The 14,931-nt window shown below is 42.4% G+C and overlaps 1 protein-coding gene across 1 annotated transcript in view; it reads right to left on the bottom strand.

Moving 5' to 3' along the window:
• Positions 1-14,931, bottom strand: part of IRAG2 (inositol 1,4,5-triphosphate receptor associated 2) — a 54,654-nt gene that overhangs the window by 15,491 nt on the left and 24,232 nt on the right. Inside the window, exons 18-23 of the mRNA XM_090041607.1 lie at positions 14,418-14,580; positions 12,015-12,076; positions 9,311-9,385; positions 7,289-7,382; positions 5,431-5,578; positions 4,706-4,787 (exon numbers count right to left, since the gene is read on the bottom strand). Of these exons, the coding sequence (XP_089897733.1) occupies positions 4,706-4,787; positions 5,431-5,578; positions 7,289-7,382; positions 9,311-9,385; positions 12,015-12,076; positions 14,418-14,580 (624 nt within the window). The remainder of the gene's footprint in view (positions 1-4,705; positions 4,788-5,430; positions 5,579-7,288; positions 7,383-9,310; positions 9,386-12,014; positions 12,077-14,417; positions 14,581-14,931) is intronic.

Here is a 14,931-nt window from a genome sequence, read left to right as displayed (position 1 = left end):
CCAGTACAGAAAGAATGGTGAGAAGGGTGCTGATGAGCAGACTTGATTTTATACAGAAGTTAAGAGTGATAGGAAAGTTTGTATCACACACACAAACCACAAATGTATTACAGCACAAGCTTCCACTAAAGAAATATGCCATCTACATTGGCCAAGAGGATTTTTGAAGCAAACAGTGCTTAGGAGTCTCTGCATTTGGGTATGCCAGTGATAGTCAATAATGGGGCTGCAAGATCCTTTTAAGGGTACAGTGGGGAGCCACTCAATATTGCCACAGTCAGATGTGCAAACACCTATTCAGGATTCACAAGATAAGCCCAGAGATTTCAAATAGGAATCCATAGCAGCAAAGGCATCTCTGACCTATTGGAGGTCTTTGATTTCTTTTGGAACAGAAGAATTCTCTATTTTTCTGTAGCAAAAAGTGAAGAGCTGACATTTTCCAAAGGGTTCCTCAAGTCAATGGAAGAAGTTGTATACCTCCAGTGGTTCTCAATCTAATGTCCTCAAAAGGCCTGATGCACAAAGGATGGGCAGTTAGTTTCTGAGTAGTGAGGTCCTCTTCAGAAGTCAAGAATTAGAGTAACCTAAAAAAACCACTCAAATCACTGGTTGCTTTTGACAACCTTGCATAATAGTAGCCCAGTTGTGTTTAATCCTCCCTTCCCCCAACTAGGTTAAGGATCAGTGAATTGAGTTCAGCTCTGTCAGCTGGATGTTTCCTCTCATGCAAACTTCTGCTATTTATACCCTTATTTGAATTCTCTCTCAAGCTTAAGGAAATAGTCTTTTAATTATGGTTCCTAGGTACTGGTGAACTGAGAAGCACACTGGTGTTAAAAACAAAGTCTGAAGGTCTGTGATACAGGAGTACATCAAAATCCAGGGGTGGGGGTAACTAAAGCACCCACATTCTCTCACCCCAAACACACAAGTAAGATCTACCTTTACAAACTGAAGCTGTTATGGAGGGAAACCATGTATCCTCAGCCATGTTTTCCCTAGTGTCCAGTATTATTGGAGTTTCTGGGTTGTACAGATACAGGATTTGAATAAAGCAAGTTATGTTTCTCCTCTACCCCCATCTTAGGTAAACATGTGCTTTGGAAAATGTATGAAAAGCTATAGAGCATGGTTGCAATCCTTTGATACACTATGTCAGGTAATAGCATACAGTAGAGACCAAGCCAACATCTTTCTCCTCTTTCCTCTCTATTCAAGAACACAGTTTCTGTTTCATTGTTCTCCAGATACTGTAGCAATTTATGTTAGGTCACCAGAATCTTCCATAACCCTAAATTAGATCCACATGCTTCCTTGCAAATGCTTTCAGGATGATCCTAGTTTTTAGTACTAAAAGATCTGGAATGCAAAGTTGTTTTTAATCCAAGCACTGTAGACACTTTAGTCTTATACAAGAGCTCTAAGCAGTTCAGGCAGCCCCTAAACTCCTACTGTTGTGCTTTGAGAAATTCAGTAAAATACTTCATAACTTACAGTATGAGCTACTTACATTCTGAAGGACTTGAGCTGCTGACATATCTGCCAAGACCCAGTCTCATAACATACTAGGAAAGCTTTTCCTATTAAACAAGGACATTCAAATTTTACTCTGCGTCATTTTTAAGCTGATCCTGGACACAGCCTATTTGCCTTCTCTTCAGTTCAGACTTTGAATATTTTGTAGAAGAGGGGCGGGAATTATGAATGGTATGCAAAGGGATTAAGAGAAATATCTAGGAACCCCAGCCAGGGCCTAGAAGGGGGTTATTCTTGATATAAGAGAATTTTTATTTTATTTATTTTGCTTTTAGAAACAAGTTACAAGCAAGACCCCTGGGAAGGCTTGGCAAAAAACTTATGTTGGCAGTGTTGCAAATAAATCCCTCAAAAGAAACAGGTCATTGGAACTACAAGATGGGTTTCATCTAGCCCCATCCCCAACTCAGGAACATGCCTCTATTCTTCTCACTATCACTTCTTACTTCAGCAATACTTCTTACTGCAGAGGAGCCCGGCTGACTGCAGTAGACCTTGGTTGGAAAAGCAAGAGTATTTCAAGATTCAAGGCCACTCCATTTGTAACCTGGGAACACCCAACGGTGTGCCCATCCTCAATTGGAAGGGATAGATGGGGCAGGCAACAGTACTGTGAGAGGGACACCTATGATTTGAGCTCAGGTCCCCCTTTCCTCTATCGAATAGACTCCACACAAATGCTCTTAACTAATTAGTTTAATAAATTATAATATACATACTATTCTTATCCTACATATAGGTAAGCATTTCAGTAGGTATCACCCAACAAATAAAGGAAAACTTCCAGTTAGTCCCAGTGATATAAATTCAACACTAAGGGTATACAGATAAATATTTACACCTCCTGGGACTGCTTGTCCCAATAGGGAACCCACCTCAGGGATGGCCTTCTCAACCCCTGCACCCTACAAAGGCCTGGCATAATTAGTAAGTCCTCAGGAGGCCTGTGCAAAGAGGGGTCGATACCCAGGATAGGTGAACCAGGTAAGTTAGGGTCAACAGGTAGTTTACAGGGAACTACAACTGGGTAGGAAAAGAAGCAGGGGAATGGGGGGGGGGGGGTTGCAAGCAGGCAGCATACCAGTGAAGAACCAAATTGTACAAAAACTAAGCCAATCCCATCACATATTATACAGCATATCCATAATTATGATAACAGTCTTACAAAATATAAAGGAGGTGCAGCTTTACACAATAAGGGGAGTTTAACCCTGGATTCCAGTTAGCAAGGGGTACCTTCCCTGCTATGGGTCTAGCTGGGGGGGGGGGGCAAGCTTGTTTCAGGAATGCCTCCCTTGCAGAACCCAATTTTACTAGGAACTCAGTATTCTCTAAGGAGCCATCGACCAGACTTCAGAGTCCTCCACTCAGTCAGAGGTACCCCAGTACAGTCTGCCTCATGCCAAGACCTCCCCTCCTGGCCCCGTGTCATGCTTTGGGCACCAAGGGTTCTTTCAGTTCTTGGGGGGGAGGATCCAGGCGCTGCTAGGTGGGTTTACCCAGCCTTACACCTGGGTCTTCCCTTTCCTGGGCCCTGCTCTAGACTCTGGGGATCTTTTAGTTTCTTGGCTAGGCCACACTGCAGGGCTCTGGCTATCCAGCCTACACCAGGGCTAACCCAAGCAGCATCGAGCTGTTCCCAGGGCCAGCTCTCCACGTGCCGGCCTGCACGCCATTCTGTGCGGCCCCCTGCTGGGGATGCAGGCTTGTCCCACCTCCACATGGCTCCCAGAGCCTGAGCCCCACGTGCAGATTGGCGCATTGGTGGGGCAAAGAAGGGATCCTGGTGGAGGCCCTCTTTGGGCTCTTCAATTTCCAAAGTCCCTCACCACGTCCCCCAGTGCAGCTCATGCTGCTCCTTTTATACCCTCAGGGGACTCCACCTCCTGAAATCCAGCAGAGCTGCAGCTTGCAGGTCTGAACTTGGTCCAGAGGCTTCTCATCCCCTCCCTTCAGGCACCACCAGCTCCTCCCCACTCTTCCAATTGGTGGAGCCCATCCACCAATCAGGGAATTGACAATTCTCAAACAGGTAAGTCCACCACACATTCATCTAAAAAAAAAAAAAAAAAAAAAAAAAAAAAAAAAAAAAAAAAAAAAACAAAACTGTTCTATTCCTGTTAGCCCAAATTAGATTGATTTCACTTCTAAAAGAAGTTGCACTGCATTTCAGCAAAAAGGTCAGATGCAAATCTCCAAAGCTTTTGTTTCAAAACCCTGATCTCAGTAATGCAAATTTCTAATTCATATCAGCTTAAAAAAAGAGCATGATACAGAGTAGAACAGAAAGTTCTGTTGGCCACAATAGTTACCAAATGGAATCAAGTGTTTGTTCAAATCCTTATCTGGCATTCATCTGAGGCAGCATCACTGGTGGGTCCTTGGAACTGAGACCCCCCCTATTGTTTTCCTGGTGTCCTCAACCTTAAATACTGGGTGCACTGAGATATACTGGATCCCACCGAGTACTAAAATGTCAAAATGAACTATATTATACTGGGTGCATCTAGACATTCATTAATGTGCCTTTGCTACAGTGCATTCACATTTTAGCACCTCTGATGCGCTTTTCTGTAATACTTCACATTAGCCCATGCTAGTGTGCAGTAGAAAAATGCAAATATTTTTTGGTGACACTTAATATGCAGTAGACTATTTCTACTGTGCATTAGCACTATTTTTACCACTATGCACTAATGCTCAGTAGAATGCTCACATAGATGTGAGCACTGAGTAGCAGTCACATTTGCTTTTTAAGAGCCAGGGTGGGCTTGACTATTACACAATTCTCATGCCAAAGTAGTAGATAGGAAGAATAAAGTAAATGAATTTAAAATTTGCCCAATTTTAAAGAGAGAGGAAGGGAAGCTCTGAAGTTAAAGTATCACTAACAGATGAGACCTTAGTAACTGCCAAGCAACAACTATATTAAAATTTATACATCTACAAAAGGATCTCCGCTAGGGTATGATTCTTGATGCTCCTGAATTGGGAGTGTTTTCACCTTGACCATCTTAGCACAACTTAAGCAGCACTTCATTTCATTGAAGGGCCGATTTATAACCAGTTGAGACTGTAACCCATAACTTCTATTGTAGAGAATCAGTAAATGTCTACCACATTCACATTCAGAAGCAAGACTGATGAGTGCAAAGACAGTACTCACTTCAGTAAGCAACAAGTCCATCATGGTAGTGGAAACAGGAAGATCTGCCTCAGTCTGTTTGCCAGCAAAATGTATTTTCCACCTGGAAGCACAAGCTTTATTTGCATATTGCCATTTAAAAAGCATATAGTTCAAAGATGTTCTTCCTGAACTCTTATTTTGATAACTCAGTTGGTTTAAAAAAAATTGGCTGCTGTGCTGTTACAGGGACAGTACCCAATTCCCCAAATCACAAAACAGAAGCATCACAATGCGAAATAATCCAGCCGGAGTATTAATGTAGCATACAGATAATAAATCATTGGGTCTCAAACACCATAAGAAAAGCAGCTCATCAGCTTCTACTTCTTCAGTAACATCTAACCCTTACTTTTATTTGTGGACATTACTTAAACAGAAACACTAGAGAATTATAAAGGGGTAAGGGAATTGTTACATCTCAAAACAAAGCATTTTGATGCTACTGCAAGGCTTTTTGAGATGGCTTAAAGCATCAAAGGTTGCCCTCATGGATGGGGCACTTCAAGCTCAGGAGACCAGGATTTCGGTTCTGAGTCTGACTCCAAGCTTTCTGTTGGACAACACTTACCCTGTACCTCAGCTGACATGAGAATTTCACCACCTTGCTATAAAAATCACACCTTCTGTGGATTCTCTTCAGGAGTCTATACATCACCTCTATTTCCCCTTCCACCCCACCAGAAGAACTAGTTTTACCATCTTACTGGAGGGATGCAGGTGTCATATCCAGGATGGACCCATTTATCAGATCCTGCTGTTCAAATGCAGGTAGAGGTCTGGCTGCAGTACATGTGGAACAACTGTGTGTGTGCACTCTTGGATTCAACTGTAGCGTGTCCAGTGTCAGAGCATCTGTTAAAAAAAGATATTCAGACTTGATACAAGAGGTGTCTGTTTAAAGAAAAGCAGCAAACAAACAAAAAACACAACACTGCTAGTATTCATATGTGCAGAATAGGTAGTCTTCTTGATCAGTGCCCCTTCTAGAGAACTAAAGAGAGACAAGGAGATTTACAGATTGTGTTTAATGCAAAGCATAATTATGACAAATGCTACAAATCATCCTGGCCATAAAATAAAAGAAATTAATGCGTGTTCAGGTCTAGTTATCCTTTCTCTTCCCCTCCACTCTCACCTCCAAAACCATCAAAGTCAGAGTCAAAAAGTCACATTGTAAAACAAACAAACAAACAACACGCAGAACCCCTTCCTATGTTCTTTTTTATCATGCATATTAATAAGTTAGATAAAAAAAATTGAAGGTAATATGGGTAATATCATTACTTCATTAGACATTACTACTTGGTATGCATGCTACAATCTCAGGTCATACCACATTAGCAAAGTACTGTAACAGTGTGTAAACAAAGGGGCACTGTAAAAAGAATAGGCTTGGATTCAACTACAAAATTCAGGTAATCAACTATACATATACCTCTTTATTTATTCCAGTGTATTGCAAGGAGATATTTAGAGGTTTCACTAAATATACCATACAGGCAGTGTCCAGAGGATGGTAATAGTCTGTTTATGCCAGGACTATTCTACCAGAAACTAAAATAATCCTAAATCTGTACCATTTTGATTATGCTCTGGAAAGTGCATCTGCTTAGTTCACTTGCTACTGTTAGAGACTATTAGCAAGAAGTTTCAGAAAACTCCAGAGAAGTATTATAGACTACAGGTGGGAGGATACTATTATTATTATTAGCAGAACCCACTTGAGGGGAGTATGACCAACAGTCCAAAAGATATCAATGCCCATCTTACTTTAAGGGAGTGGCACAGCCCAGTTTCCTTATGGCACAGCTGGCAGCCAAACTATTCAATATGACTTTAATATTTTACAGCAATTAGACTTGGAGCGTTGTCATGGAGGAGGGAGACAAGGCTGCAGTATGCAATACGAGAGTCTCACATGAGTAGAAATAGATGTAGCCCTGCAAATCTCACACCTCAACCACCAGTTGGGAATTGAAGATTGTAAAAATTGCAGAATGATGCAGCAACTGGGAAGCGTTTCACAAAGTAGCATACTGGGACATGAAAGGTAACCTAGTGCCTGGGTGGAAGACTACAGTTGAGTCCACATGTGTATGATAACATGACAGTCTTAACAGCAAAGGCTGAAATTTAGATTAAATGAAGGTGGCTAAACTGTTTTTAGGATCAGTAGTTTATAGACTAAAAACATAGCTTTGTCAGTATCAGATACTGTGCCCATATACATGTGCCACCTTTCAACCGCCATTCAACCACTGAAGCTAGATCATGAAGGACCCAGATGTTCTTTGTGGCTAGAGCCTAATGGATCCCACCTAGCCTAATGGATTAACATCTCAGGTTAATTGAAAAGTTATCCACAAAATGAAGCCAGTGGCAATTGTCCCCATGGAATGCCATGCCCGATGTATACTAAGAAGCACACGTGCACATAGTACATCTCACACTTAGCAGCCTGCCATATTAGATTTAGTTCAAAAGTAGGCTACCTGCCAACTAGTTCTTTAAAATTTTCTGAAGAAAAAAAAGCCAGGTGGGAAACTAATTAGCAGACCTTACCCAGTAGAGATGTGTACCACCTGTACTCATGTCCTGACAAAGGTACAAAGGAAACTCCCAGGCGCTGATCTCGTCTTTGGGAGCAGCAATGTTGCTAATTGAAAGGAAAACACTGCATGTTAGAACTGGCCTCTCCTAAAACCATGTGTGGACACACACACACACACACACACTAAAAGAACAGAGCCCCATTATGTGAGGCACTAAAAATATGTAGAGTCACTAATTAGAGCCATTTCCATCAATAAGAGCCAGACAGTGGCTCTCAATTGGAAAGATAGAGTAGAAGTATTTGTGGGGGGGAGGAGAAGGGAGAGGACGGAGTATACACAGTTAACAAATATGCAATAACCATATTAGGTCTACTTTAAAGCGGGAGTAAAGGTGGAGAACAAGTTCAGGACACAGGCAGGGAAGAAGTGGTTGAGAATCAGTGCATGTGCAGCTGAGGAAGAGAGAAAGAGGAACAGAGCTGAAGAGGTAGAATCTCATTAGAATAGTACACAGATGACACCCATTCCAAGAATATTTAAAAAAAAAAAAAAAAGTCCTGGTTTGGCTGCTTCTGCAACTGCTCCTACCACTGTCCCTTCACTAACCACAAAGCAAGCGAGAAAAAAGGCTCCACTTAGGTCCTAGATTTCCCCATAGTGTATATGCCAATTTGTTCATCAGTAAGAGGCTTTATTTGAAGACTTACTGGATAGTCAGTATTGGAAAGAAAGTTTCTGTAGCAGTAGCCTTCACCCACATTTGATTTTAGGGGCTTTTCAGGGAAGGAAGGTTAATTTTGAGTGAATACATCATTGAAGAATCTACATCTTCTATCCTCAAGAATGCTGATATTAGTTTCAGTTGAGACAATTTTTAATGATTTAAGTACCTTTTTGAATTAAACCCCCCCCCCCAAAAAACGGTTCAAGAGTAACTGGAGGAGACCTTGTTTTGCTCAAGTATAGTCCCATTTTCAGGTTTCTATCACTGAATGAGGTGCATTCATTAAAAAAAAGTTAAAGTTTGCAAACTTTTGCACAAAGGTTACTAAAGTGGCCTGGAGCATAACATTTTCAGAAGCACAACAGGAAGCGAGACACAAGAACAAAAAGGTGACACATAGGTAATAAGACATATTCCTTTAATGTCCTGAGGATAGAGGTGACATATGTATGCATGCCGTTTTCTTTTAAAAAAAAAAAGAAAGACAAATGTTGAGCGGTAGTTCCCCACATTAGTCTGAAGTTAGACAGGAGGTAGAGCAGAGTGACACCTTAGAAACTAGTTTAGAGACTTGAGCTTTCCTAAGCCACAACCTACTTCAGATGCTATAAATGGACTGGCAGAAATAAGAGTTTTAAATAAGAGGGAAAGGGATGGGGAAGGGAAACTACCAGGGGAGACATCTAAAGAACACTCAGTGTTCCTCAACTTGAGGACCACTAAAAGTTAACACCTACCCCAGGTAACGGGATAAGAATTTACAGACCTTGTTGAAACCATGGTTAAAACACACCACACAGTCTGTGGATGATGTATTGGTTTTGCAATATTGTGTTCAAGCTGGTTCTTAAAGAGCTTTTGTCCATTTGTTTGTTTAAAAGGAGAGCTACTCTAAGGTCACCAACGGAATGAATGCCTAGGGAGGTTAAAAAGTGTCCTCCCAGAAGCCTCTGTGCATTTCTGGAATCTCTATCTATTTATTCTTTACATGGAGATCACCCTATCTGGCCAATATAGATGGCAGAGGGATATTGTAAGCAGGTGATGGTGTGTATGACCTTGGTGGAAGCAGGCAAATGAGTACTGTGGAAGCAGGCAAATGAGTATCATTTGCATTGTTTAATTCAGCGATCCTCAGTGTGAGCTGATGAGGGGGCCCTGGGAGGTGCGGGGGTGGAAGGGATGTAAAGCTAGTTTAAGGAAGAAGGTTCTGGTAGATGTCAGTGCATCTCTCTCCCAAGATGCAAGAGAAAAAAAGAGTTATTAATACTGAACAATAGTGGTCAAAATTTATAATATGCTTACCTTCTGCTTTACTGTCTCTTGTTTTATATTTGATGTAGACAGTGCACTTTGGCCAGACTCCCCATCTCTAAAACTCTGGTGTAATGCAAAGATAAATTTTGAACAATGACTTTAAAGAGAAGAGTATACCCAGCCCCAGCTTGTAAAAATTACTTGCAGGTGGCTAAAAACGTGTCTTTTCACTGAAGACATTCTTATGCTTTGAACTACTGAACTGACATTTACCTTTACTGAAACTTAAATAGCATGGCTTATAGGATAGTCAAATTCATCTGGTTCTTTTGATTAAACTGCAGGCCTTGTCCTGCAAACTTTTATGCTGAAGTAAAATTTTATTCATGTGTACCCTCTCTTCTTTTTAAGTGGAGTTACTTCTGCCATCGAACTTATGTATGCATCAGAAGACTTGTGGCATTAAAAATAGCAGCTATTTTGTGAATTTCCTCTACAGGTAAGCCAAATCAAAAGAAAACCAGCTCTTTCGGTCTCCAATTTAAGTCCTGCTATTTCCAAAGAGTCAGTTTGTTGAAGATTTAATGTTTCAATTTCAACAGCTTTTCATTTACAAAAGGAATGGATTCTGTTTTGATGATTTCTCAAAATTGAAATTTCATCACTTCATTTATGTAGCACTTCTAGGTTTGTTCTGAAGCTTTCATTCAGATACCAAGTACAACAAAATGTCCATCCCCTTCAAATTTGTGTAAATTTTAATTTTTAAATTCTAGACTTAGAAAAAAAAATTTAAAAAAAAACCGGCCCAATTTTATTTAATAAATCAACTACGCTTGCCTTCAGTAGTAGGCAGAGGAAATACTGTCTTTCTTTATTCCCATTTAACAGAGTTGCCACAAAAGGAAGAGATACTACACATTATCCCACACCACAGCTGAGTGGTGACTATGAAGAGGAAGCAATACATCTTTCCTATTATCCCACACCCTGAGGGCTTCTCTCTGTACCCACTCCCAGCTCAACCATCTTTCTCTCAAAACCGTCTGCAAGACAGTAAAGACGTGCATTGATTAGTTTTAGTGCAATTTTATAAAGTCAAGGGAGATAAAGCTCCCTGTTAAACAAAAACAAAAACCAGCCTGGTTGTTTACCACAAGTGCTGCCAACGTGCTCAGTGCTGAACCAGATAGACAGTGAAGCTCAAGCTTAAGGAGCTTGGAGGCATATCAGTGGCATACAAGTTTATCTGTATATACAGTTCACTTCAGCCAATACATTTAAGTGTCAGCAGGAGAGGATGGGGGTGGGGAAAGAGGTTAACAGTAGGGTTGTGTGAAACTTTGGTAGCCGATACGATTCAGAGGAGATTTGGCCGAATCTTCGAAATCAGAATTGAAATCAGGAGACTCATTAAAAAGGTCAGAATCAAATTGGAAGTCTCCGAATCAGTTCGGAAAAGGATTCAGCCATAGATTAAAAATGGGCAGAAATCCTCACCAGACCAGACACAGCTGCCTCCAGCTGATAAGTCTGTTGTGGTGGGTGGAGGGAAGGAAGGGGCAGATCAATGTCCCCACAGTGTGGCAGGGATTGGTGGCTGACAAGCTGCCCAGCCAGGGCGGTGGCGGGGGGGGCGGGAAGGGAAGGGGTCCCAAGGACTCTGGTGTGGCAGTGCTGGGAGGAGGGGCTATGCCAGGCTACTGCTTGCCCCCTTCCACCCAGACTGAGCTGTGCCCGCATTGTGCCCCACCTCCTTTCCCAGCTGGGCAAGCGGCAGCAGGGCATAGCCCCTGCTCCCAGTGCTGCCACGGTCATATCCTGTGCTCCCCTGCCCTACCTGGGCAAGTGGTGGCAGGGTAGAGCCCACTATTTGCCCAGCTGGGGGGGTGGAGAAAAGATGTGTGTGCAGGATGTGGGTGCTGCCAGAGTGGGGGTTACGTCCTACTGCCTTTTCCACAGCCGGAGTGGGAGGGTGTGGGATGCAGGCGCTGGGAACGCGGCCATGCCCTGCTACTGCTTGCCCAGCCAGAGGTGGGGTGGGGATGCATGATGCAGGCATGGCTTGCTCCAGGCAGAAGGGGTCAAGCAGCAGCAGGGCATAGCCCACTGCTTGGCCAACTGGAGCATGGGATGCAAGCACTGATGCTGCTTGCCTAGCTGGGGCAGGGCAGAGGGGGAAAACAGGACACAGGATATAGGTGCTGCAGCCCTGGAAGCAGGGGCTATGCCCTGCTGCCACTTGCCCTCTTCTACCTGGAGCAAGCTGTGCCTGCCTTGCCACCAGCCCCCCCCACCTCCCAGCTGGGAAAGTGGCAGCAGGGCATAGCCCCCCACTCCCAGGGCTGAAGCACCCACATCCCGCACCCCCCATCCTGGCTGGGCATCTTGTCCCAGCCCCAATCCCTCCCTCCCTGACCCCCCACAAAAACAGATGTACCAGCTGGAGGTGGCCGTGTCCAGCATGGTGAGGACTGCTGCCTCTCTAGTCTATGCCCACTTTCTGAAGTGTCACTGAATCTTCAGCTCTTATGTGGCCAAATCAAATCAAACCACTGTCTCTCAAATTGGCCAAATCAAAATCTGAAGCAAATGCTTGCTGCTCTGTACAGGCCTAGTTGACAGCCATTATAAAATAGTTCCAAGACTACAATTTGTCTGAAACTGGGAGGACCTGGATAATAAAATCACCAGTGTCCATTGTGCCATAAGGCTCAGCCTTCTCCCACCAGCTGAAATATAGACTTCATACCTGATGTAGCGATCCACAGAGCTGCCTTTCAAACAGCATCTCTCGCAGAGTGTTAATAGTTGCTATGAAGAGACATTTACATGTCAGGCTGCAAGCTATCAAAAGTCAAGTTGTACTCTGATCCTTTTTAAAACTGGTTTTGGCCCACCAGTTTTATATCTTTGCTATTTATATCTGCATTTTTATCATTGCTATTTATATCTGCATTTTTTTTTTTTTTTTAAATTGGAGGCAAGATTTTTCAAGTGCTTATTCCATTATACAGGAGACATTGTAAAATTCCTTACACTTTAAAAAAAAAAAAAACGAACAAAAGGAAGAGATAAAACAGACATGTATTCTTTAACTGTGTTGAATTTTAACAGCACATGCAATAAAAGGAATCCTTTTTGGAGACATGCATGCACTTCTGATTTCAGAACTCGTTTAGGTTTTCCTAGTTTTATTTACTAGGAAATAGTAGTAAACCAACTTAGACCAACCAGTCTAAGACCACTTCTAGACCACTGACTGAACAGAGCATGGCCAGACTGTACAATACCAAACATGCAACTGAAAGATGACATGTAAAAAGAATAAATTATTTTGGTTTGTGCCTCATCACCAGTATGATTCCAGAAATAAAAAGCTACCACACTGCACTGCTAGTGATTCCACTGAGGGTGCACAAGCCAAAGCAGGATCCAGACCTCAAAATTATCATCGGTTCTTTTGCACACACACACTTCTACATTACATTTTATTTTAAGACTAATAAAAGTCCATGTACAAAATTGACTATGTACATCTCACTCGCATCAAATTACCCCTACTTCAGCAAACAGATCTGTGGAGTCTGGCACAATACTCCTAACACTGCTGCCATCAGTGGCTTTGTTTGCACGGGCAATGCACAGCAGGAGCTAGTGGCAGAATCTGGTCTGAAGCAACAGAACTGCTGACCACACAGGAGTCAACAGAAAGTGGCACCTTTTTCTTGGAGTCTCAGACCAGCAGAGACTCCCTAAGCCTGAAGACAGGTGAAGGTGCCCAAAAGCTTGCCAAGACCATTCCCGCCCCCCCCCCCCCCCCCCAACTACTCAGTTGGTCTAATAAAAGATATCACATCTACACACAGAGCCCTGCCTGCCTTTTCTACACTTGCTTCTTAGTGACGTTATGGAGAGAGACATTGGGTAATTGGCTTTTGAGAGTGAACATCACCTCAAAAGATTTCCCAAATCACCTTAGCTGCTTTAATTAGTACATCTTTGCTAGCTTAATTGCTGTCAGCTGTAGCTCTATCCCTTCATTACCAGGAGGAATACTCTGGTCTCACCTAACACAAAAGGTCTAGCAGAAGTACAAGGGAAAGGAAATATTTCCACAGATATGTCACTTCCATGCAGCTAAAACCACAATTAGAAAAGAATCAGAAGCCTGAAAAAAAAGCAGCATACATACTTGGGGTATTCATTACAATTCCAAGCTTGCAGCAAATATGCTCATCCTCAGATAGTCTATCATCCTGGTGCAGTGTTCAGGCACCACCTCTTCACTTTGCCTTCAGAGTATGCTGCTGCCTGAGTGGTGTAATCTTTTCAGAAGGAAGCTTTAATACCAGAATACTCTAACGCCGCAATTTAGAATGCATTCTTCCCTCAGGTTCCCTTTATGGCACATTTTAATACATGCTACCATGGGGAAAAACACCCAGGGCTGTATTCTCCACTGGTGTAAGCCTGCATAACTTCTCTGAAGCTAGGGTAGTCAAATATGCCATCTCTACTAGTCCACATCAACTAGAATTAAACAGGTCTGACCACTTTAAAGATGATACCCAAAAAGCTTTTTGACATGAAGTAAATGCCAAATGAATACTAAGGAAAATCTATATAGTCAGTTCAGGAGGGCTTTTATTTAAAAAAAAGTAGCCATCCCTCGGCTGAAGCAGCTGGTTTGACAGCACATGGCAATCCCATACAGTAAGATGGAAGGAGGAAAACAATCCATAGTACAACATCTGTGTGAAATGGGACAAGGAGTTTAAAAATCACCCAAGATGAGGGGTACCAAGGTAGGGGCTATCTAGACATGAAGACCAGTATTTCAGTTAAATTACTGCTTAATACCTCAGCACTGACTCAGAGGGAAGTGACAGCAGTCAAGTAACCCAGTGCCACAGTACCCTAGGATTTTCCTTAGAGGTTTGTCCAGATGACCAATTTAAGACCCTGCTTAGCTGACGTTTTATCTGGGGAACTGCACATTCTGGCGTGGCTACAGGGCTCTCCCAGAGCACAGCAACACAAAAAGTTCATCATCTGTACTGCGAGCTTGCTCGATTCCTCCCTGGTCTCAACTGCAGCAAACTAGCTAGCACTGAAGTGAATAGTGACATACATGTGTCATTCAAGTACTTACTTTTCTGCTCCTTGTTTTTTTCCTGAAGCATCTGGCAAGTGCTCATTAAAGATGTATTCATAGCCTGGAGATTTTTCTGCTCAGAAATGGCTTCCTCCAATTCACATTTCAAAGATTTGGTTTTTTCACAGGCAGAGTAGAGGGCCTCATCTCGATCCTTAACCTGAGCCCAGAATAGCTTTTAAATTTTTTAAAATAAAACTTATAGGTGACATAAGAAGTCTCTACAGATCATGAAAATGCAAACTGAAATGCATCTGTTCTCTCAGGAAGTGTCAGGCTCCTACTGAACTTCTGCATTTTCACATTTGAGGGCTGTGTATGGGAGCTATTTTTGGTGGGGTTTTTTTTTTTGTTTTGTTTTTTTATTATAAAGCCACCACAAAATATGCAAAGTTGTCTCTTTCATCAGCAAAACTGTTGACACCACCCCCTCTGCTTTTACTTCCTCCACACCAGTGACAGTTTTGCAATGAGGCAGTTCATGCTGATCATACAGGTTTCCTTTCTGCTA

Source organism: Crocodylus siamensis, chromosome 4 (genome assembly GCF_052110815.1).
Source record: "Crocodylus siamensis isolate JL-2025a chromosome 4, ASM5211081v1, whole genome shotgun sequence".
In the NCBI taxonomy this organism is placed as follows: domain Eukaryota; kingdom Metazoa; phylum Chordata; order Crocodylia; family Crocodylidae; genus Crocodylus; species Crocodylus siamensis.
Note: the sequence above shows the minus strand (reverse complement) of the source record. Positions and strands in the feature narration are given on the sequence as shown.